The sequence below is a fragment of the Pagrus major genome, chromosome 20 (genome assembly GCF_040436345.1).
Source record: "Pagrus major chromosome 20, Pma_NU_1.0".
NCBI lineage: Eukaryota > Metazoa > Chordata > Actinopteri > Spariformes > Sparidae > Pagrus > Pagrus major.
This window is the reverse complement of record NC_133234.1, coordinates 6,266,519-6,291,991: the sequence shown is the minus strand read 5'-3', so window position 1 is coordinate 6,291,991 and position 25,473 is coordinate 6,266,519. Positions and strand designations below refer to the sequence as shown.

Below are 25,473 nucleotides of genomic sequence, written 5' to 3'. Positions count from 1 at the left end.
GACTTGTGTGTTGTGCACATCAGTAGCGCTGAGCTTCAGGTTTTGAACTGTGGGGGGCAGCGTAGCACCGCGCAGCGTCTGGACGGCAGGAAGAAAGAAGAGAAAGAAGAAGAAGATAAACAGGATATGAACATGGCTGCTGACAGCGATGTAAGTTTTAGTTTTTTTTAAACATATTAACTTAATACAGGAGGTCAACCTAATGTTAAAGAATTGAATTAATGTTCTTTCTTTCTCTTCCAGCCCGAGTCAGAGGTGTTTGAGATCACCGACTTCACCACCGCGTCAGAGTGGGAAAGGTAGGCTAATCACTCTATACTAAAATTTCCAGTTAAGGCAAACGTTACACAGTCCCAGCAAACATGTGCTCAGCTATCCTTTCTGTCCCTGTCATGCTTTACTGACTGTCTATCGCGGTGACAACAGGCACAGACATATATACGCATTGACTCGCTGGACCGTACGTCGACGTCGCCGCCATATTGAATGTGGCGGTTCTGCCCTGTAAACAAACACAAGCAGATGTGAAAACTGTGGGTTTTCTGAATAAAAAGCGTTAACGTTTACATTTAACTGATTAGTATGTTCGGCCTATTCACTCGCACTCGCTAGCTTACCCTGGCACCTCTTGGCGCAGCATTTCTGTATTTGTTTTTTAATCCTTAAAGTTCCTCTGTGGTACTCAGCAGATTTCAGAGAGCAGGACCTCTCATGCACATATCTACCAGCCTACAACAAAGTACAGCCTGTTACTGTTCTCATTTTACAATTGTGTATTTGTACCGATTGTGTGGACTTTGGGACCGGCATGTGGCCTCAGGTCAGGAATTTGGATTTTATCTGCCTGTGCAGGTCTTAATATACCTGTGCAGGCTGCCCAAGTATAGCCTATGTATAGGGAAGGCTGTACTTGTATTAATTATTGGAGTCCTGAATAAGCTACATCATCCTTTTCTCCCTCTTTCCTCTTCTCCTCTGTCATCTGTTGTAGTTCTCTGACATTTTATCATGCATCTTTTTGTATCGAGCAGGCACAATGATATAGTTTCTATCAGAATACATCAGCATACACACAAGTTTTTCAGTATTTGTAACCATGTCGCTGTTGCAATACAAGCAGGCGTTTCTACTTTTAGAAAATAATCCATGTTGCCAGGCATTGTAATCCATTCCAGACTATATTCATTTGTTTTTCATCCTCGTCTTTTTTGCTGCAAATCTGCACAAACAATTTGGACTGCTTGGAAAGCATAATGCCTGTGTGACGTCTCGTATGTGTGATCTTGTCATGTGTGATGACCTGTCACTGATCAGTCATGTAGTGTGCAAACCACAAAGACTGCAAGATTCCTGAGTACAAGACAGAGGATTGTGTAGTGTGAATAGTATAGTGATCTGACAGCTTTGAAAGATGTCAGGTGTGACCAAGGCATTAGTGATTCTTCTCATTTTGGAACTGATTTGCTGATTTATGTTCTTATTAATCAGTTAATGGACTAATTGTTTCAGTGCAAAGTTACCTTATGTCCATGTCCTCGATAAAAATCAGTTATACAGTAACGGCAAAGTAGGATATTGTGTATATCCAACTACTACCTGCCGTTGACAGCAAAGCTCTTTATATCTACTTAAAGGTTTGTGTCCAGAGTCGAGGAAGTGCTGAATGACTGGAAGCTGATTGGGAACTCTGCAGGAAAATCTACCCTTGGGAAGGTATTGTGCTGAGTAACACCAGAGAACAGTATGTTGCCAGTCAGTTCTTCACCTTCTGTCTGTGATGATGCTGCATTATTTTAACACAGGGTATATACACCAGTGGCACCTGGGGGGAGAAGTCTCAGGACATTAATTTTGCTGACTTTAAGTTCTTCATCACTCACTACTTCCTGAAACAAGAATGTGAGAAGGACGATGGACAGGACACGCTTGAGGAAGGTACAGTCATGTCTAAATGCGCCATAATATATAGGTTACCTAATAAGTTGAATTCATGATGATGGCAATGTTTTAGGAGTTGGATTTTGACTTAATATTTACAGTATATTGTTAATCCAGTGTGTATGTGGTACATCTAGAAGCATAATACCTTAACGCCTTGCATTTTTTATTTTCCTTGTGCTTAAATCATAGTGAATGTTAACTGATGATCGTTGTTATGATCGTACTAGGTAAAAGTTGAAATGTGAAAGAATACATGAAATATATACACCCAGGCATCTGAAGTCAACCCAGCATCAGTTATTTTGTTTGATACAACTCTTGATCTTGTGTCCAGATGCCTTCCCCTTGGCAATGCAGGACCTTCTATGTATGAACAATGACTTCCCCCCTCGAGCCCACTGCCTGGTTAGATGGTGAGTTCTGTTCAGTCATTCCTTATACAGTATTTTGGTATAAGACACTTTATTTGTCATTGTAGTCATACAACAAAATATTGTTTGGCAGCACTCAGAGACTGCAAAATCATTTACATGCAGCAGATCAGTAGATTATGCCGAATCTTACTTATTTTAGATCATGGCTTGCTTATTGCATTATGCATCATTAAGTGTATCATTAAATACTGTATTAAGCTAATGTCAACTATGACAAAATATAAGGATATACCACACTTCAGAGATGCAAACTGGTTGGTAGACCAGGTGTGGAAAGATAGTGAAGCAGAGAAGAGTGTGATGCTGAATTGTGCTTTCTGCTGTGTTTGTGTCTTTGGTGACAGGTATGGTATACGAGAATTTGTCGTCATTACTCCTGGAACCAACTGCGAGGCTATCATCAGCGAGTCCAAATGCAATCTGCTTCTTAGCTCCATCTCCATTTCTCTGGCCAACAGTGGCTGGTGAGTTACCTTCATCGCTCAGTTTTATTTATTTGTTTTGTTTTGTTTGTATGTTGCTTAAGGAACTTCTAATTAGTTAGTTTTATTTTATAGGTTATAGCAGACTAAATTTCAGAGAAACTTTAAATTTATAATCTATAAATCAATACAATTCTGAATTTCCTACAATGTATGTAATGGCAATTAAACATACAATGACAAGCATTAAGCTGTATGTTTTGGGCAGCCAGACTCAGAATGTGTCAGCGTCTCAAATCTTTAGATTTTCCCACTCAGACGAAGTTAAGAGGCCATGCTACAAAGTAAATTTGATTCGCACAGCTTTCTGTAATCACCAAAATTTGAACCAGAATTTTCTAACCATTAGAATACTCCAAGCTTAAATATCGCCTCCTTTTAAAGTTTAGAATGTCCATTTATTCATTGATTCACTCATCTACCAAAAATCCATTTGTATTGAAATATTGTTAAATGCTTACGGCAAATATTGGCATATGCGATTAATTTTGATTAATCACAAAGCTTGGAATTAATTAGATTACATTTTTTCAGTAATTATTTGATAATTAGTAATATTATTAGGTTTGAGGTAACCAAACAAGGGTTCTAGTGTTTCATCCTTTTTGCTTTTTAAATTTGCTGTGTGAAAATGTGTGATTATAAGAGACATTGCAGTCGTGGCCACTTTCAGTTTGAAAATGTGAAAAATAATAGAGAAAAAGCATTGCATTCTTCATAGTAACACCTGCTCCTCTTTATCTTGTGCATTCAGCCAGGTGCCCATGTTTGTACAGATTCAGCAAAAGTGGAGGCGTATGTATGCTGGAGAGTGCCAGGGACCAGGAGTACGCACTGACTTTGAGATGGTCCACCTTCGCAAGGTGCCAAGCCAGTACAATCACCTGTCTGGCCTGCTTGACATCTTCAAGTCTAAAATAGTAAGTGCTTTGAAGAAAGACATATTAGAAAACTGATGTGTAGTGTTTGGCAATGTTTGAATAGTAAAAACTTTAATTTGTATGTAAAAGTACCATAATCCAGCTCGAACAGCTGAATGACCTGAAAATAGAGAGGATATGTACTGTAATTTAGAGACACTCACAACATACTATCATGTTGTAAAAATGGTATTATGTCTACAAACACACAAGAAATATCAGAAATGTCATGAGAAAATGTGTGGTTATTGAGTGGTAATTCCCCTTTAAGATAGTCACAGTAGGGTTTTGGCAACAAATGAGTATCAATCAGACTAACTTCATCAGGTCTAGGGCTGCACGATATAGGAGAAAAATAATTTGATTATTTTGACCAATATTACGATTGTGATATGATTCTCGATTCCTTGGATTGAACATTTTTGCGTCATCATTTTTATTTTCACTGAAGAAATTATTTAGGGGGAGGAGAACTGCTGACCCGGACAGGGGCTATTGTCGGGGGCTGGAAAGAGCACTTTGAGGATATCGGGGTATCACATTGCTTAGCCTCCCTGTGAAAGTTTATCCCAGAGTGCTGGAAAGGAACCTTTGACCGATTGGTCAAGCCTCGGATTCAGGAGAAACAATGTGTATTCCATCCTGGTCGTGGAACAGGTCGTGGTCTTGCAGGGGGGTCATGGAAGTTTGCCCAACCTGGCCTACAACTGTGTCCCCCTGGGAGTACTCTGGGGGTCACTGTGTGAGTATGCGTTGCTACGGGCTATCCGGTCCCGGTATAACCCCAATGAGAGCTGTTTCCATATACTTAGCACTAAGTAAAGCACGTTTCCCGTGGGTGTTGGACTCCGCCAGAGTTGCCAGTTGCATCTCTGCTCTTTGCAAATGACGTGATTTTGTTTGCTTCTTTGGTCTGTGACCTCCAGCAAGCATTGGGGCGGTTTTGCAGCCGAGTGTGATGCGGTTGGGATGAGGGTCAGCACCTCTGAGTCTGAGACTATGGTTCTCTGCTGGCAAAAAGTGGATTGCCCCCTCCAGCTGGGGGATGAGCTCCTGCCCCAAGGAAAGGAGTTTAAGTATCTCAGGGTCTTGTTCACGAATGATGGGAAAGTGGAGTGTGAGATCAGCAGGTGGTTTGGTGCGGTGTCAGCAGTACTGCAGGCGCTGCAACAGACTGTCATGGTGAAGAAGGAGCTGAGATAGATCAAAGCTCTCGATTTACCAGTCCACCTATGTTCCAACCCTCAGAAAAATGCCCCAGGTTTGTGCGGCGGTGTGGGATTGGCACTCCATGGTCCCAGTGTGTGACATGTTGGGAACCCCCCATTGATCAGTTTGGCGAAAGGAGATGCTAATACCATGCTGGTCCTACTAGTGATCGTTTGTCCTCATCAACAGATTAAAAATAACAGTAAACAACCAGGATGCGGGACATATTATTACTGTGTATTTTTAAACTGGGACATAAGACCAAACCTAGTGATCACAAGTGAAACATGGTGCTTCAGAGAGAAATGTCTGTTGTGTTCCCTCTATAGCATTTACCCATGCCAAATAACATGTCCTGCTACTGACCCATTCTGCTCTGCCTCTGATCTTCGGTCATACCTCTGCCAGAAAATGTTAAGCATGCCGGTCCTATGGTAATCATCGGCATCCACAGATACGTTTGAAACTGGTGCAAAATGCCAAACTGAGTGAATACACATGACACATGACGTTAGAATCCACTGTGGTGGAAGTCTGATCGCCAGCTTACACGATTGGCCACCATATGTTGACGTCAGTCTGCATTTCTCCAGATGTTGAACCTGTTTCAACTTTTTCGCTGCTGGCTGGGTTTTTGCCAAAACCCCTTGTGGCCAGCACCGCCGCAGCCAAACTAGACTACCCTCATTAAAATGAATGGGAAGACCTGCGATCTTGCCGCAGTGCTGGATTTGATCTGAATGTAGCCATAGAGCGGTGTAGTCTGTAGTCCTTAAACCCGGAAAACAAACATGCTTGGGCACTACGGATTGCCTAGTGTGAGTGTACCCCTAATGGCCACTTAAAGCGCTTTACAATGCAAGTCAGCATTCACCCATTCACCCAGACACATTCATACACTGGTGGCAGAGGCTACAATGCAAGGGGCCACTTGCTCACCAGGAGCAATAGCCATTCATACACACTTACAAACAGATGGAAGAGTGTTGGGGAGCAATAAGGCAAATTGGGGTTCAGTAGCTTGCCCAAGGGCACTTCAACCTTTAGACTGCAGGGGCTGGGAGTCGAACCAACCAAAATCTTGCATTATATGATGGAAGATATATTTTGCATTACTATAGCTTAGTTTTTAGTTTTTTCTTTGGTTTCACAGTTCCTTGAACAGTTGATCATTCAGGGCTGAACCGTCATTTGCCAAGCATAAATGGCACAGACCACTTAATGCAGATCATGTCACAATAGCTTATTTTTTTCTGTTTCTGTTTCTCCTCAGGGTTGTTCCCTGTCACCTCTACCTCCAGTCATCATTGCTATTCGTTTTACCTACATTCTTCAGGACTGGCAACAGCATTCATGGCCACAACAACCTCCAGGTAAGATATACAGAACAGAACAGAGGGTGATGTGGTTACACATTACAGTATAATCTCATTTATCACGTATTGTCATTTTGACAACAGGGTTCAAGATATCAAAGTAAAAAACAAGTACAATAATCTTGTCATGTCTCCGAGTGTATCATGTTGAGTCTTGTCTTATCTTACTTGTTATGTTTCGCTTCACTTAATATAAAGAAAAAATATATACAGTAAATGTGAACTGGGTAGTAAATAGGGAGAGTATTGTGCCCAATCTCAGCCAGTGAATGCTTTGCTCCTGTATCATGACCTCTTGGTGACCTCTCTGGTCTGGTCCTTGTTACACAAAAATACTCATAAACACAACAGTTTTTGATGACTGTAGTTTTTTGCAACATTGCATAATTGAATTGGTTTTCTGATAGACTTTGACACACTCCTTGGAGGGGAGGTGGGAGCGGTGGAGTTTGGGAAACTTCCATTTGGAGCCTGTGAGGAGCCAATCAGGTAAAGGCATTACAAAACTGAAATTACTGTTTCACTGGGCTTTGATGACATTTCAATTCTGCACAGTGTATGCAGGGGATATGAGAACTTTATCACATATATCATATTTAAATGTGTTATGCCTTCCTGATGTCAGTGAGATCCTTGTTGGGTTTTAGCATTTTGGATGCTTCTGTGTTTCCATTTGCAATGTTTATACCAAATAATACAAACTGTTCATCACAAAATACATATGAATAAATTGCTACTTGATGATTGTATCTTATTATGATGATATGTATTGTGTCTTTGCAAAACAGAATTGATTATTTGCTTTGTGTTTGGCTGTTTATAGTGAGCTTCATCTTGCAACCACTTGGCCTCATTTGACAGAAGGCATAGTTGTGGATAATGATGTCTACAGGTAAGAGTGTCTCTGAATCCCGCTGCAACAACGCCCTGCTTTTATGTTTGCTTGAAAAATACTGTGCCTATTACAACTCTGCCCCTTTTAAACTAAAAGCATGCAAGCTAAAACTAGGTTGAGAATAAGATTTAAGAAAAATGCTTTGTAGTAGCACTATGGCCATTAGGTGTGTCCTAAACTGAGGGAAATATTTATCGACTCTGACAGTCTAATTCTGTATTATCAATTAACACTGCAGCAGCCACATCATATGATGAGCAGTCATGATCTGTGTAAGTAATGCATTACACATTACTCGTTGCGTTTATAAAAAGGACTGCATTACTTATTTAATCCCTGTAGAAAGTTATTTGTTACACTTACTTATGCATTCTTGTAATTGCCAGTTAAGACTATAACGTTTAATCTTACTTGTACAGACATATCAGTCCTGTCCTGATATGGGGAATGTACAGAAGATCTTTTATGCTCTTTAATAATGTAATACCACACAGCCAATAGAAAAAGATTAAAGCCCAAACAGCATGGAAAAATGTTACAAAGTTGCTACAAGCAACTACAAGTCAACTGCTGTAGTAGAATTGAGTTGAATCACCTGACGTTAAAAGTTTACTGAGAGCTTGTTGCGTGTAGTCTTGTGATCGTATCGATCTGGGTTGCGGGTTGCTCACCCTCCAAAGGCTGCAACAAACTGTCCCTCTTCGAACGGAGAGCGGTGGATTCACTGTTTGGCCTTCACCTCGGACAAGTGGTTACCTCACTTTCCAACAGCCTGATAAATACCCGTTTTACCTGTGGGCATCAATCAGTAAGATCGATTAGCATTATACAGCTAAGCGTGTCAGTGAAAGGAGCATCCTCGCTTCCCTGTCGCTGAATACACTGCTAAAAAAAATCTCAGTCCCGCTAACAGAGAGCAACAGTAGCTAACATCAGTTTGTAAATCAAATCAAATACATTTTGATAGTTATGTGAAGGATGAATAATCCCAACATTCTCACCAAACACATGCCAAATAAGTTAGCTGCTCAGAGATAGGTGCTGTTGTTTGTGACTGCAAGGGCTTTTAGTTGATCAGCTTGCTAGTTTTAAACTGAAGCTCCTACTGCTGTTTTAAATAAAGCTAGCTAATTGAAACATTATACAGTAGCCTACAAACCTGCCCAATATCACATCAAATTCACGTTGGCTTTCCCCTGCATATGACAGATAGACAGACAGACACACACACACACACACACACACACACACACACACACACACACACACATCTGCCTGGGTGCTGCCCGTGTCGTCCTGATGGTGCATGCAGCACAGAGGAAATGGAACTGCTCCATTGAAAGAAAAACAAAAGAAGAACAATCTCTATTATTTCATCTGCTTTTTCATTAACGAAAATAATGAGAGATTTTGAAATTTTTATCGTTTGAAATCTTTATCATCGATAATAGGGTTAAATGATATTGCATGTTGATATAGTCACAGTAAATATTTAATGACGTCAGTGACATCTAGCGGTCGTCTCGTCTTTGTCATGGAAATGTTGATAAACATTATGTCATAGTTTTCATTAACAATATGCTCTGTTTGTGTGACCCAACAGTGACCTCGACCCTCTCCAATCTCCTCACTGGTCAGTCCGAGTCAGGACAGCCGAAAACCCTCAGTGTTTACTTGGTAAGATCAATCCCTCGTTATCCCTTGGTGGTAGGCAATGAGAAAAAATAGGCAATGAGGTGATATTTTTTCAAATGCAAAGCATCCTGTTTAATGACTTTTCTCTTTGCAGTGGTAAGTGGTAATGATCAGTTATCTGACCCTGTCTTGTTTCAAGGCATTTATTAATATAATATTATAATATAATAATGTAAATAATATAATACAATGAGCTGTACCTCACAATCTAAAATCTCCAAAGCGCCTTTGTTGGGTCGCTGTTTTATAGATCTTATCTAAGAAAACTCAAGGAGGGTAAACAGAAATACAGGATATTGAAAATCTAATGCCAGATTGTTATTTAATGAAGATTATTTGAATAAGATTAGAATATTAATAAGGGATGTTGAAAATTATGTATTAATTGAAGGTAATATTAATAAATGGGAATTTGGTAAATCCAAAATTAGGGAATTTATGATAATTCATACCAAGGAACTTAAATCAGCATTGCAGCAAATCAGAACTAAGCAATCAGGAAAAAAAACAAGTCGATGGAGTTACAAGCAAAGTTGGAAGATCTTTATCTTGAGCGAGCACAAGGTGCCTTTGTAAGGTCACAAGCGAAATGGATTGAATCAGGAGAGAAGAATTTCTCGTATTTCAGTAACTTAGAAAAAACTATACAGCAGAGAAACTCAACAAGTCTAAAGATAAATGGAATCGAATGCAAAGACTCGAGGAGCATAGAAAAAGAAGTATTCACATTCTACTCCAAATTGTACTCCTCGGACTACTCAGAGGATGCTGATGCTTTGTTTGACAAAACTAAGAATTATTATGTGTACTGAGGACTCTTTTAAGGATGTATGTTTGTAAGACAGAATTGAAAATTAAGGAATTGGATTCAGCTGTCGCAAAATTGACTTCAAATAGATCTCCAGGGACAGATGGGCTTACAGCCAATTTCTGGCAATGACAATGGCGTTGTCTGTAGAGCTTTTTGGTATATACTGTTTGCTAATGAAGTTGGTCCACTGAGATAGGGAGGCAGGAGATGACAGCTTGAAGCATTTCGTGATGGTGGTAGGACTTCAGGCAGAGGGTTTTTGTCTTTGCAGAGGGTTTTGGTCCGGCTTTTATAAGCAGTGTAAAAAATGTTGAAGGAATTTGACTCAGCTTACTGTGGTAGCTCACCTACATGGCACGGGCACCATGCACCTGGGTGTGAACCCAGACCAGGCCCTTTGCTGCATCCCATCTCTTAACCTCCCTTTCTTTCTCTCCTCAGCTGTCACTATCCCCCCCCCCCCCCCCCAAAAAAAAAAAGAATTAAAGACTTGACCCATTCTCCTCTCCCATGCAGGTGACTTTCTTACAGAGTTTTTCAAGCTCTGCTGCAGGAAGGAGTCTACAGAAGAGATTCTGGGAAGAGGATTGGGTGACGAGGAGGGCAAAGGTCAGTATACTGGCGGTACTGGCAACACTGGAATGAATGGCATTGTTCTCATACCATATTCTGAAGCGTATTCTTGTGCTGTCTTTCACCGTTGTTTATTTTACATACAGCCATTTAATACCACAACTCTAAATCCTGTTGTTCCAGAAATACAATATGCATGTGCAGAACAAATACCCAAAAATATATATAAAAAAAATTTGATGTAATTGATTGTTATTGTAAATAACTGTATTTCCCCCTGCAGAAAACAGTGACATCAGTTCTGCTTTATCTAAGCTGACTGAGCCAGCAGCAACAGTGCCCATCTCCAGACTTTCCGTCTCCAGTATGGTGCACAGTGCCCGAAAGCACATCCGACGCCACCGACACATTGATGATTCACCACTCAACACTGATATTCTCAATTCCGTCCTACTGGTAAGGTTTTCATGCTGACTGTTTTTATATGGTATTATTCTAACAGAAAATAAACACAACAGTGGGTTAGGTTAGAAAACTAAAAGTCCTATGTCCTACCTTCATCTTGCCCACGCACACCCAACCCCTGCTCACATGCACAAAGGTACATATTCACATATATTTAGAGAATTTCTCATGTCATTTATATATTTTTAAAATTACATTCTTTGTTTTGTTTCCCCTTCAATATATGCATTGCGTCTAAAACTGTTATTGTGTATTGTACTAATATTTATCACTTGTTTCTTTTGCAAAACTGTTTCTTGAAACTTTCATGCCAGGAAAGCTTTTGAATTGAATTGATTAGAATAGAGAATAGAGGCCATAGTCAATATGTGTAACTGATGGATTCATTTTATGTGTTAAGTGTTTATATGTTTTTTCTGTCTCAGTATCTCTTTCCAGATGCTGCTGTGGAGAAGTCATCACAGAATAGCAAAAAAAACCCTGCACAGTCTAATGCCCCTGGAAAAACCGAGCAAGACAAAAAATCTGATGTATGTTCACCCCTTCACCACACATTGTGATGACTTGATTGAGGTGCCAGCCAGGTGAAATCTAGTCAAAAGAATGAATCTTTTGAATGAGGAATGGTACATGTAACATACACTTTCATTCAGTTTATTCTTAAATCTGCAGTTCAGATAAATATACCAGGCAGGAAAATGAAGATGCTCCATGTAGATATTAAAATCATCATTAAAACTCAAACAAATAATTGAGAGCACAAGGTCAGTAGCAGGTAGCACCCCCAGAAGGAAGATGCAGTTGTGACACATAGAACACAATAGCATTGCCAGAAAAGTTGAAAAGTAGTCCACAGGAGTTAGTACCCTAGTAATGTTGTTTCAGTATGACAGTGCATTCTCTTTCGAAAGTTGCATTCCTTGTGTTCAGTTGACAGTTGGCTTATTTTAAGTATTTCCTTACATTTGCTTCCTGTACTGAATTAAACTTTTCCAGACTGTTTACCCATTGGTCTCCCTGCTTTCTGCAGAACCTATATCTCCAGATGAAGTCAGCCCCCAGTGACAGTCTGACCTACCGGCTGGCACTGTGTATGTGTCTGGTCAACTACAGCTATGGCGGGCTGCGGGCTGTTGCCCACCTCTGGCAGGAGTTTGTCCTAGAGTTGCGTTACCGCTGGGAAAACAACTACCTCATCCACGGGTGGGTATGACACACCTGTGCTGTTATTAGGCTTGTTTGGAAAGTGCTATGGGCATAGCACCTAAGATATGGTTTAACATTTTGAGATTTTGAATTGCCCTCCGGGGACAAATAAAGTTTTTTGAATTGAATTTGAATTGATCCACATCTCAAAGAAGATAGCAACAACCACCTTGTACCCTGTCCTATTGTACAAGAATTTTGTGATATGAGCACATCTTTATCCACTTGACTCACATGGAGATTTAATTTACACATTTCATCTCCACCTATTTTCAGTATTCAAACACACGTAATCATTATTATGAAAGGTATTCACCAGTTGAAGCACTAATTGAAGCAGTTCAAGAAATATTTGATACACCTTCACAGTCATTACTAAAGTTATGTTCACTCATATTCATCTTCTCCATGTGTTTCCTAATTTGTAGACTGGCTGGTGGTCCTCCTGATCTTCGGTGTTGTCTTTTACATCAGAAGCTCCAGGTACCCATTCATACAAAATGCACAGTGTGTTTGAGATATAAAGGTAGATGAAATCATTTAACAATAAACAAGACAGATAAATCAGTAGCTTTGGTTAAATCTTAATGGGAATTGTGTTTCTAATTGTGTATTACACAATATTTACCCATGTAAAAACAACAAATGTAAACCTACCAAAGAAAGGGTACAAAATTGGATTACAATAGACAAAGTTACGTTCATAATGACATAGAAATGACTAGGTGGAGGTATAGGCGAGATCATGAATATGTATGTGCACAGTTAGTTTAGAAAACAACAATTTTTTGTTACCTCATTTCCCTAGACATTAGACTTGTATTTGTTTAATTAGTTGAATTAAGGGGTTGCATTTAGTTTGTTATATTAGGGTACATTTAAATTGCACAATTATATCCTGTCAGTACTATGAGAAAAGCACTCTCACCACTAACTAAGAAGTGTCTCTAATACTCTTTCTGACAGCACAAAATGTATTTGGATTAAATAGAGGAAATAGGATTTAAGAATGGTTTCTCCTATATAAATGATCTCAGTTTATAAACTTAATCTGTATGGAACAACTAATTCAAAAGCATGGATTGTCAATTACTTGATTTAATAATATTGTAATTAAGATTAAATTAAGAAGGTGCCCACTGTACGAGTGGTGTGTAAAATGATCTACTGATAGAAGAAGACAGCAATGTTAAGTATTGTAGTCTGACAAACGCTTGTATTCGGGCATAGATGCTGAACTGCTGCATCGAGAGGAAGAGGGCCAGAGATGAAGCTCGCAAGGTGCTGGAGGGAAGCAAAGAGAGTGAGCGCAGGGTGCCTGCATCCACCTCAACAAAGGAGGCGTTTCCAGGGAAATCCTGGGACTCGTGGAGTGACAGTGAGGATGAGTTCTTTGAGTGCCTGAGTGACCAGGGAGAGACAGAGGCTCCACATACTGAGGGAAATGAGGATGGAAGTAAAAATAAAGCAGAGGGTAGGCTGCATCCCTACAACAACACGACTCTACTCAACTCTACGGAGCCTCTCTACGTTCCTGTCACACAGGTCAGAATCTCTGCGTCTTTTACCGTTTAGTGATTTTTACTGCCTGAATAGATCATACTACTGTATTAGATTAGACTCGATTTTTTTAAACTTGAGAACACACAAAATGTTAATATGATATTTGTTTGCTTTTTTTAATCATTGCCTCTAAGTTTATGTTAATTTGTCAAAATACTCAAGATTTGAGCTACAATTTTGAAAACCATTGGGAAAAAGGAAATATCTTTCAAATAACTTATTAACTTGTTGTTGATGTACTGTAACAATCAAAAAGAAGCTGCAAATCTTCAATGTAAATTTAACCTGCCCCTTCATTAACCAGGACACACACTTTGTTGCTAACAAGAAAGATGATATCATTGATGACATATATACAGTTGTGGTCAAAAGTTTACATGCACTTGTATATAACAAGAAAATGTATATCATGCCAGTTTTCAGATCCAATGATTTCTACAACTCTCATTTTTCTGTGATGGAATGAGTGGAACACATACTACTTTTTCACAATGAACATTCATGACGTTTGGTTCGATAATTAAATTATTATGAAAATATGACCAAATCTGCTGGATCAAAAATGTTCAAACAGTAACTCTAATTTTTGATAAATGTCCCTTGGCCATTTTCACCTCAGTTAGGTGCTTTTCATAGCCATCCACAAGCTTCTGGTAGTCCTCTGGCTGAATTTTGAACCACTGCTCTTGACAGAATCGGTGAAGTTCAACTAAATTTGTTAGCTTCCTGGCACGGACTTGTTTCTTCAGCATGGTCCACATGTTCTCAATGGGGTTCAAGTCAGGACTTTGGGAAGGCCATTCCAAAACCTCAATTCTAGCCTAACCAAATTACATTATGTAATGAAAGTCTATTGATGCTGATGCTGCTGTGTGTGTGTCTGTTTCTGTATGTGTTTGATTTTCAGGAACCTGCTCCCATGACAGAGGATCTGTTAGAGGAGCAGTCAGAAGTACTGGCCAAACTGGGCACATCAGCTGAAGGTACCCACCTCCGTGCCCGGATGCAGAGTGCCTGTCTGCTCTCTGATATGGAGTCCTTTAAGGTAATACAGGCAGACTTGCAGACATTCAGTCTGTATATGTGCTTTATTTATCAAACAGCAGCAGCAGACTGTAGTCCCAGTTTGTATGTCGTTTGTGTATGTGTTTTTGCAGTGTGTACCTCTCTCCAATTTTCAAATTCAGAATTCTTCACCACTAAAATACACACAGTGCAGATGTGATTTATTTAACAACAAGCAAGGCAATATTGGGTAAAAGGTGCATAAATGGGCTAGTGCAGGGGTCTGCAACCTGCGGCTCTTTTGCCGCTCTGCAGTGGCTCCCTGTGGCTTTGACATTTTTCATGGAAATGAATAATATATATATATATATATTTTTTATCATCACTGTTCTAGGCCTACAGTGATTCTTGCATTCTCCGACAGCAAACATGTACAGCCTACACATAGAATTGTATCTGTTCTATCAAGCTGTTTTTAAATCTAGGATGCCGCTATGTGTTTTATTTACTATCAAATGAGGCTGCTTTTTATTTTGTACATTTTCACAAACACAGAGAGGACTTAAGTAGGTCTGCATATATCGTTCTGTATTGCTACTCTATTTCTATGTATTCTATGTAAACATGGCATCATTGAAATGGAAATGCAGAGTTCAAGTACCTTTTACTGTTAGCATAAGCAGCCCTCTGCAGAGTTGCCACATCATGTAAAAATATAAATGAATGCTCATTAAAGCCTATTGAAAGGCTAATTTAGACTTTCTAGGCTGTTACCTTCATTATAAGACACAAATATGTATTGCGGCTCCAGACAGATTTTTCTGGCAAGGGACGGAGCAAAAATGTCTCTTTTGATAGTAAAGGTTTGCTGACCCCTGTGCTAGTGTATGACTGAAGGATGATTTTTACTAACAAAAGTTAAAGCAACAGTATGTAACTCTCATAAGCTCAACATTCCAGAAGAGGCAACAACTGTAACATCTCACCTCACGAGATTTCAGACAGAGACCTCCAGGATCACCAAGCCCTACTTGTATCTTGTATGTTAACACTGTCTAGTGTTAATTGTGTCTGTCTTAATTATTAATCAGAAGTTACAAAGTGACAGTTCAGTACCTTTTTATGAGACTGAATTATTGAATTGGTCAATCTTTTCCCTTTCTTAAAGGGTGGTGCTCCCGAGGCAATCTAATGTAAATTGGATCTTATTATTTATCATAATTAATAATTATCCCTGATAATCATTCATTATAATTGATAGCCAACTTTAAAACAGATTCCCCATTAATGTTGTGTAAAAGCACTACACATTTTATATCAGTTAAATTTGAACATGTAGTGAAATTAGTTTTCCTTCTATCCACAGGCAGCCAACCCAGGCTGTGTTCTGGAGGACTTTGTGCGCTGGTACTCACCTAGGGATTATGTGGTGGAGGAGATAGTTGACGAGACGGGTAACACAGTGGTAAAAGGCGAGCTTAGTGCCAGGATGAAGATCCCAGGCAACATGTGGGTGGAGGCATGGGAGACAGCTAGGGTTACACCTGCACGCCGCCAGAGAAGACTCTTTGACGACACTAAGGAGGCCGAGAAGGTAATTTTTAGTTTACCTGGATGATACACCTACAACTGACATCAAAAAGTTAATGACTTAACTAAATCTTTTAGTCTGTTCAGTAAAAGCCTTTCCTAGGTGGATATGACTGTTGCCCCTGCAATTAATATACTGCACCTTATCCTCTCGCACCTTATGTTCCACTTACCTTTTATACCTTAGTATTTTGTTTTATTTTATTCTATTTTACTTACTACCTTACTTATTTTATTTTATAGCTACTTGAACATTTATGAGAGTATATCTCTATCTATATCTCTATATCTATCTCTCCATCTCTCTATCTCTCAATAGAGAGTGCACTATATCAAGGATCTTGTGGAGAGTCATATTAGTCTATGCAGACATGACAGATGTAACTGAGAACTGGAAACTAAACTTGAGTTTTGACTGTCTTTTCAGGTTCTGCACTATTTAGCGGTGCAGAAACCTGCAGACTTGACCTCCAGTCTCCTGCCCTGCATACTCCATGCTGGTATTCTGAAGTTGAAGGAGGAGGGTGAGTCAAGATTGTTTTGTCATGACATCAAACAGCATGAGGTGCAGGCTTTCAGTGCTAGCAAACAACAGTGTAACATACATACATACATACATACATACATACATATCTATAGATATAGATATAGATATAGATATAGATATAGATATAGATATAGATAGATATAGATAGATAGATAGATAGATAGATAGATAGATAGATAGATAGATAGATACACACACACTAGGGATACACTTCAAGCAAGAAAGAAGGTGTACGGAACTTATACCATTCATTAAACTTTGGACATAATGGGTTGATTGAACACTTTTTGACAGCAAAACGTTTATTGTTGTTACTGACATCGGTCGTACACTTCTGGTATATTGGGCTTACTTAGAGTATTGTTAAGGTGGATGAAAAAAACTAAATGCTGAAAATATGTAGATTTATGAAAATGACTACAGATAATTAAGTTTAACTAATGGAAGGACACTATGTATATGGACATTACAGTGTGGGAATTATGTATATATTTTGTTGAAACAATATTTTAGGGTGTGATACAACTCATGTGGGGGTCATTACAAAACCTTTGTTTTATTCTCCTCTCCTCTGTCTCTTTTTAATTCCCTCCCAAACAGAGTCAAAAGAAGATATTCCATCAGTCAAAAAGACCATTCAGCAAGCTACAAGCCAAGCCAGCAAACTACTGCACCCTCCCAACCATGACTACAAGAAGTTAGAGGTCAGTGACGGGCAAGACTGTAAGTGAACTCCACATGCTGCCAATTTTGACTAGGATGAGACACCTGACACGTTCCTCACTTTTTGTCCAACCATTCCATTTTACTTTTTGTGTTCACACAAATGGTCTAAAATGGGAAGAATTAACATAAGACAAATGCTCTGGGTTTCCCAACTTGTTCAAAACTGACACTTTGAGATGCTGACCGACCCGTCCTACAATCCCAAAGCGTCCCAAATAATTTGATCTCAAGACTGCCATATAGACTGCTATACATGTTCTTTCCAAGTGGATGTAAAGTTTTGACCACAACTGTACATCTTAAGTCATTTTATTGTACCAGGACATCTGGGGATAACAATTGCAAACAAAGCCAGAGATGAATGTGGACCAGTAGATACAGAACTCCTGGAGACTGTCTCATTTATGAATCTTTTATTTTTTTTAAATTATGTGTTCATAAAAATGGATTAAGATGAAAACTTACATATGATTCCTAAATGATTATTAGTACAAATCCTTTATGCCAAACCACAGAGTGAAGAAAAACTAAAATAATCCTCAAATACAGACTGCACTTTACTTGTTAACATGTTTGAGTCAGGGCATACTTTATGTGTTTAAGTTTGTCCAGCTCCTGTTCTGACAATATGTTTGTGTGACCTTTCTCTAATTGTAGGATTTCATTAACCAGTTGATGGCCATAGAGACAGTCATCACCAGAGCTCGCTCACTGAAGGCCAAGTTTGCCCTTTGTGAGGGTGAGAAGGAAGAGGACAGAGAAGAGCTAGAGAAGTAAGATACATGCAGATTTTTTAACAGCATTCCAGTCGAAAACACATCATGTCATAGACCCGTTACATCAGAGACACGTGCTTTTTTAGGGAGGGTTGTGCTGAGAAAGTGAATCCCCCATTAACAATAATATTCATGAACTTTAGATCTTATAATGGCCTAAAATATGTTAAAAACCTGTGGGAAAATGACTGGATGTTACTCGTTAAACAGCTGATGCCGGTCGGCTAATGCATGCATGACTTAAGTGCTCTGTTTTAACTAACACTTTGCTCCATATATATGCAAATCACTTGCACTGACCTATCTGCAAGGAGTAACAGTGACATTGGTTGCTGGCACGGGGGTCTACCGTGACCTCTCAACTTCCCAGTGCCACTGGACAATTTTACTGGATGCATCGATGCCACAGGTATCACTTTCGATGTTTTTCTCCAGGTTTGTGAGCTCCCTGCTGGAAGAACCAGAGGTGTTGGTGAACGGAGCTGGCCAAGGGCCAGCTGGAAGCATCATCCGCAGGCTGTTTGTCAACTCGCAGAAGGTAAGCAGCCTCACTCTCCTGCTCCCTTCGACACTGTTCACTAGGGTTGATTCTTTTATTATGTGGTTAAGGTAGCTGGTCTGTCTCTATGTGAAAAAACAGGTTTTATAATTTACTGTATGTTTTTAAAATGGGCAGGTTTCGTTTCAATATTGGAAATGAAACCAATACTAGTGGCACAAATGGGTCGCTCCAACTTATCAGCTTTATACCTGCGTCATAAATCTGTCAGCCAGTCAGCCAGTTGATCTGGTGTCTCGCAGGCAAGTTGAAGTCCAAATTAGTTTCCTATATACATGAGGTTGGCATATCTATAGTGATGCTGTTACGCTGAAGTGTCAGCACTTGTACTGGACTTTTTTTTGACAATCAAAATTAAATGCAGTATGCTCAAACCTCTTGGCCCATGAGCTGGACAGCAGTGTGTGTGTACAGTATGTGTTTATAAAAGTTGAATAAAAGTTATTATGTATGAGGAATGTGGAATATTTATTTGCTTCTTCTTTTTATGGCTTTATTATGAGAGGACAAGAAAGAGTGGCAGGGAATTGGGAGAGAGAAAGAGAGAATGGGGATGACATGCAGCAAAGGGTGGATTTGAACCCAGGGCCACTGTGGCAAGGACACATCCTCTGTACATAGGGCGCATGCTCAACGAATTCATTCCTACTGTGTTGAATATTTTGATTTTTAGTGTCTGTCAAACTGGCAAGGGGAGTGCCACAATTTCACAGTTTTTCCAACTGTTAACTTGTGACATGTACTCTTAATTACTTAACTAGGAACAACCTTGGCACAACTGATGGCATTAACATTTGTAAAAGGAGAGGTTCTAATTGTTTAACATAGTTTATTCAAAAACATTCAGACACTGCTACAGGTGTGAGCCATCATCAAATCAACCATGTGTATGGCTGTATGATGTTTGGAAATTAATTGGAAAAATATGAGCTTGAATCCGTGACACTAGGATTATGAGCCATGTGCTTTTTCCCCTCTGCGACAGAGGAGCAGTAGTGGCAATTGTTCAGCAGTAGAAGTAGTTGTAGTAGTAACAGTAGTGTAACAGTGGTAGCGGTAGCAGTAGTAGTAGGACTACTTGTGGTTGCAGCAGCAGTAGTAGTAGTTGTGTTTTACTAGTTCAATGATGAAATCAGTTGAAATGTTGTGATCAAAAACACACCTGTTGTTGTTGCTTCAGTTGAGTATGTGGTCCTTAGCATTTTCACTACAAAAGTTATATAGTGAATTGCATTCCAGACCACCTTGACAAGTGGTTTGATTGATTGGAGCACAATGCATCTTGGTTGTCGTTTACACTAGTGTGTCCACTTGTGTTCGGATTGGCCAAGACACATGTTTATCCCAGGTATAAACAGGCATGTATAAACAGATCTTGCATTATTGAAATTGAGAGAATCTGAAATGCTTTTGCCCTGGGAACAAAGAAGGTTTAGAGGCTTAGGTCTCAGGCCTTTAGAATTACAGTGTATGTGAATGCTTGTAAGGTAATGGGCTGTCGGGCAGTTCCCCAGACCCTCTTGAGACACAAGTAGGTTGTCTTTCTTTTTGTTGTACATTTCCGACATCCCACCGTGATTTTGTGTTGTTTCTCCCCCCTGCTGCTTACGTCAAGCTGGCTGACTTCACCAGTGATGAGGTAACCACCAGCAATGTGACTTTTCCTCCCAACTAGCAGTATACCTGTACAACAGTCTATCAGTAACATTCAAAAAACAAACAGAGACACGCACACACACACACACACACACACACGAGAATCCACAAATAACCATAATGGGCAACTGAATTCTGTGTGCACTAGAAGGAACTGTTTTCATTTGTTTATTGAAAATGTATTTAGTTCTTGTACTAATAAAAACCTCCTATTGGTGTCCTATTGGATAGATTTTTTTATACATATGTGTATCTATACTGAATATTATACATTGTTTCAATACTCTTTTCTGCAGCTTTGATACTGGTATCAGCTGTGCTTTCTCACTCTCTCTCATCTCCGACAGCAAGTTGAGAGACACACTACACTGCGGTACCCACATAGCCCTGTCTCGTAATACTTACTCAAAGTGCTGTCTCCTCATTACTTGTCTACTTTGCTCCATTTTGTTAAGGTGTTAATGGGAAGTGCAGAGCCTCAGCAAACAGTTTTGTTTGCTCAAGAAAACAGCAAGACTGCAATTTGGAAATACTTTGGAATATCTGTTTTAGGCCCTGAGGTCTAAAATAGCCCGGATGCCTCGTGCCCCTTTCTTTGAGATTATGAAGAATCTTGAATAATACCTTTCCACCCACTATTCGTATGGCCCTTTTCACCAGCAGAGTGTGGATCTCTTCTTGTAAAATACAAGTGGACTCTCCCTGAGCCTGAGAATAAATGTAAATTCCCTTGAACTCTGATAGAACTATAGCAAACTGAAGCCTGTAGCCCTTGTCTATCGTTCTCAACACCCATTCTGATTTTGTACAAGCACTCCACTCCTTTATCCTCAGCGAGAGGGGGCTGACTATCCAACTCTCCAATTGTGTAACATTAACTGCGCCCTCGGCATCTTCTTCTCACTGGGGACTCTCTGTCTCTGCTGGAGTTGGCCCCTGCTGTGCATGCCGCTGCAAGCTGGTCCTACTTATCACATGGCCTCGAATGGAGATGGAGGAGGGAGTAGAATAGGTAAGGCAAAAAGAGCTGTGCCCACCCGCTCCTCTTTTGCCAACAGTGCGTCAAACGGCCCTCTTTTTCCTCCTCATACCCTGAGCAGGTGGAGTGGGTCACTTGCCATCCTGGGGGCTGGCCTGGTTTGCTGGCCTCCTTACCCACGGGGGATCCTCTTTATCTCTCATAGCGAGGTTGGTGATGTTTAAATACCTGGCTCTCTCTTGTTGGACCATCAGGCCCATTGCTCTGTCCTTGGCCTGGACCGCAACTTTATGGAGATGAAGGCAGTGGTCAGTGACTATGCGGATCTCTTCCCACAGCTTTGCATCCAGCTTCACTGTCATCTCGTCCTTCAGTTATGCCTGATAGGCCATCAGGAGCGAGGAGGCATTCAGGGCTTGGACAGTGAGGGCGGCCACTTTGTAGCTCTCGTCTGTCAGACCATACTGAAAGTGGTCGGCTTTGGAGGGCAGGGAGGCCCCCTGACGCTGATACCGAGGTGTTGGGGTGAAGATGAGACGCCACCACCTGTTCCACCTGCAGTATCTGACGCAGCCCATGCGCATCCATCCCCAGGCAGTCAAGAAGAGAGCCTTAGGGGATAGGGTGCTTATCTGTATGACTTGCCTCTCCATGTAGCAGCCAGCTCATCCAGTTTTGGGAAGACAGGAAGCAGCTGTTTTCCTGTCTTCTTTATCTTGGGCAGCCTCTTTCCATCATAGCGAGACTTGATTGTCTCCACTTGCTCTGCAGGCCATGGGATGTTCAGCCTTGCAGCCATGCATTTATACACCTCCACGTCATCGGGGCCAGCCGTAATGTAGTGAAGAGCTTCTGTTGAGGGCACGCAGGGGCAAGAGAACAACATGAACTCTTTTTTTTTAAGCATTTGCATTTTTTTAAGCATTTTTTAAGCAAGCTTTTCAAAGGAAAGTGGCACGAAAGCAATAACATCAAAAACTAAAAGGTTCTGGTAGTATATTGTTCTTTTAATTGAAATGAGACATAAAGAAGATGATTATTTTGATTTGCAGACTTTGTTCATTTTTTGTCTCAATGCTTTTTACTGAAATGAATATAAACTAGAAAATCTGTACTTCCTGCAAAAATACAGTGGGAATGCTGACAGCTGAAGTGATTTTGAAAAATAATTGCTTGAAATGCAAACTATAATGCATTGCATTACACTGCTGAAAAACCCTCTTGTAGTAGAAGTAGTAGGTCGAAGAGTGAGGTGGGGTTGAAGAGGATTTGAAGATTTCTCCATTTTCTTCCGTTGTAAAGTTTTCTTTTGGCAAAGCTGAGTAACACAAAGGCTCCTCAGGGGACAGTCCTGTCTCCCTTCCCGTTCACACTGTACAAGTTTTAAGATGATTCCGCCACTGTGGGCTGTATCAGGAGGCTGAGTACAGTGGACAACGTTGTGGTGGTATAAACTGAATCACCTGCAACTCAAAATCAAACGAAGCTGGTGGCGGATTTTAGGAGGCAGAGGACCTGCCTGAACTCTGTAATCATCAAAGGAACCAAAGTGGACAATGTCGAGGATTACCTAGGTGTCCACATTGACATTTTCCTGGAAGTAGAACTGGAGTCTTTTGGTGGAGGTGTCAGAGAGGAGGATGCTGGGAAAGCTGCTCAGTATTATTGACCGTCTCTCATCCTCTGCCCACCACACTAGAGTCATATCAGAGCACATTAAGCCATAAACTGCGACCACCTAGGTGTACCAAGAAATGCGACAGGAGGTCTTTCCTACCAGTGGCCATCAAACTATGAATCTTCCTCCTTCTGCAGGAAGGACAGCTAAAACTTTGGATACTGAAAACCTTAATATCATTACGATATGCAATATTACTTTTTCACTGTTAATGATGCAGTATTTCCAACATCATGTACAAGATTATCTTTTAATACTTCTCAACATCATTGTATATACTACTGTTTCTATTTAGTTTTATTGTCGTTTTATTATTTTCCCTTTATTTTTATTTTATCTTTATTGTTGCACTGATGTCAGCATTTACTCCTTACACTTTTCAATTATTAGTCTCTTGTGTTTTATATATTTTGTACATTCTCCTAGCTAAATAATGGATGGACAGTGCATAGGAACTTGGTTTAACATCTGCAGTCAAGCTACAAACTGAAAAGGGAAAAAAAAAATCAAACAGCGTCCACCTAACCTACAATAGCTGTCCAACCCACTTCTGTTGTGTGATTATCACATCTTTGGAGCCCCAAAGTGACACCTAGTATAGTCCAGTGGGACGGTGACTGATGATAAGCGTCACCAGGTGGAGCAGGCCATACTTAACAATAGGGCTAATAATAGTTAAGTTAGGAACATTACTTTTTCAAATGAAATGTTTACTATCCTCTGATTATCAGTTGTGCCAAAGACTAACTTTTAGCCATAAAATAACAAAAACATACATCAGAAAACTAGAAAAGCGTTTAACAATAAACTTGATCGAGTTTTTATAACATTACTTAGATGTTACTATTGGAGACCAACAGCAAATAAACTATCGTTAACTATTGGTTAACAGTTTGTTTGCTTTGGTATTTTCATTAATTATTTGAAGCGAATAAGCTTTTTTACTGTATAAATGTGAACTAGAGTACAGTTTATAATTTGAACTGATGCATCAGGCTGCAGTTTTTCAAACTATTTACAGACCTGTTCAGCAACTTTCTTGTCTACATTTGTATTGCTGGTTATTATACTTTCACCCTCTCTCCACCCTCAGGCTGCCCTCCTGGAAGAAGACATGGGGCGTGACAGGAAGCACACTGGAGGAAGCAACAAAACGTCTGACTTTCCTTCTCCGGCAGGCCGGGAAATTCTGTTGCGTACCTGTGTCCCACGGCCAGCACCATACTCCAAAGCGCTTCCGCAGCGCCTCTTCTGTGTGTTGATGAGGGAGGAGTTCAGGCTGGCAGGAGCCTTCTCTTCAGACACTTCCTTCTTCTAAGACAGGATGCTCATTAAACAATATTTCATCCAAAACTATGTTCAATTTCCTGATGATAATTTAGAACATAAGGCCAGAACTGAAGTAGCAGGTCAGAACACTAGCATCTTTAATAATTCAGTTAGTTGGTTGATCCTCTGTTGGTTAAAGATTATGCTTGTGTGTGTATATTTTTATTTGGACATATGACATACAGTATGTGTTTGCTACCAACACACTGATGAACACTGCATATTTAGTTTAATCCTAACTGCAATTTGGTTGCAATAAAAAGGGAAGAGAAAAAATAAGCATTCTTAGCAGCATCACGTTGTGGGCACACATTCCATGTACTCCAGACTGCTCAAATTTGAGGTCCACAATTGAAAATATCAACTAGCATTTATTGGCTGCAATTTTGTCATCATTTTATAGTTAAACAGAAAAGTGTTAATGAAATAAAAAGGTTCAAAGGTTCCTTTAACTGTCATTTTACAACACAAGATTCTATAACACAATGTTTCTTCAGTCAGTCAGTCTGGTGGTTATAGCAGGCACTTGTATGCTATAAAACAAATCTTCTGTATTGTCATTTCAACCACCTAGTTCTCTTGTTCAGATCTACTTTGTATCTACTGTATTCTGCCTATTATTGACCACATGCCAAGTGATAGCATAACATACACTTTTCATAGTTAAATGTTCTATCCTTGTGTAGTGGTGTACCCTAAGGTCTTATAAAGTCAATTATTTTTGCACTCGCTTGTAGGCTTAAAGGACCAGTTCACCAAAAAATTAAAAATTCAGTCATTATCAAATCACCCACAGTGACGGGTGCAATTTTGTAGTCCACAACACAAGTCCCCATCTACTTTAGCTGAATGCTTTTTCTCTGAAGTTCCAGAAATATTTTGTGAATGAATTAAAATTTTTGGTTGAACAGTTCCTTTAATCCGCTACTGCTTCATAACACAAGTTTATTTACTTAACTTGCTTGTTGATAATACATAAGTGCAGTCGCACAACAATTGATCCTGCTGTGAAATACAGTTACATACTAAAAAATAAAGCTTTACTTGTTGCAACAGAA

The 25,473-nt window shown here is 39.9% G+C and overlaps 1 protein-coding gene across 1 annotated transcript; it reads left to right on the top strand.

The window, feature by feature from the left end:
- The first annotated feature begins 27 nt into the window (after window positions 1-27).
- Window positions 28-25,473, top strand: rab3gap1 (RAB3 GTPase activating protein subunit 1). Its single transcript, XM_073489096.1, has 24 exons — window positions 28-150; window positions 244-299; window positions 1,635-1,713; window positions 1,803-1,935; window positions 2,276-2,354; window positions 2,720-2,839; window positions 3,612-3,777; window positions 6,260-6,359; window positions 6,770-6,851; window positions 7,186-7,254; window positions 8,861-8,934; window positions 10,280-10,372; window positions 10,620-10,792; window positions 11,227-11,331; window positions 11,832-12,004; window positions 12,436-12,490; window positions 13,238-13,552; window positions 14,478-14,615; window positions 15,942-16,169; window positions 16,593-16,689; window positions 17,313-17,416; window positions 18,096-18,211; window positions 18,650-18,752; window positions 24,180-25,473. The coding sequence occupies exons 1-24, from the start codon at window positions 127-129 to the stop codon at window positions 24,402-24,404; spliced, it is 2,907 nt and encodes a 968-aa protein (XP_073345197.1). The 5' UTR covers window positions 28-126; the 3' UTR covers window positions 24,405-25,473.

Coding starts and splice junctions, on each gene's coding strand:
- rab3gap1 (XM_073489096.1), top strand. CDS start 127: ATGAACATGGCTGCTGACAGCGAT. Junction 8,935..10,279: donor AAACCCTCAGTGTTTACTTG/GTAAGATCAATC, acceptor TCTCCCATGCAG/GTGACTTTCTTACAGAGTTT. Junction 18,212..18,649: donor GACAGAGAAGAGCTAGAGAA/GTAAGATACATG, acceptor GTTTTTCTCCAG/GTTTGTGAGCTCCCTGCTGG.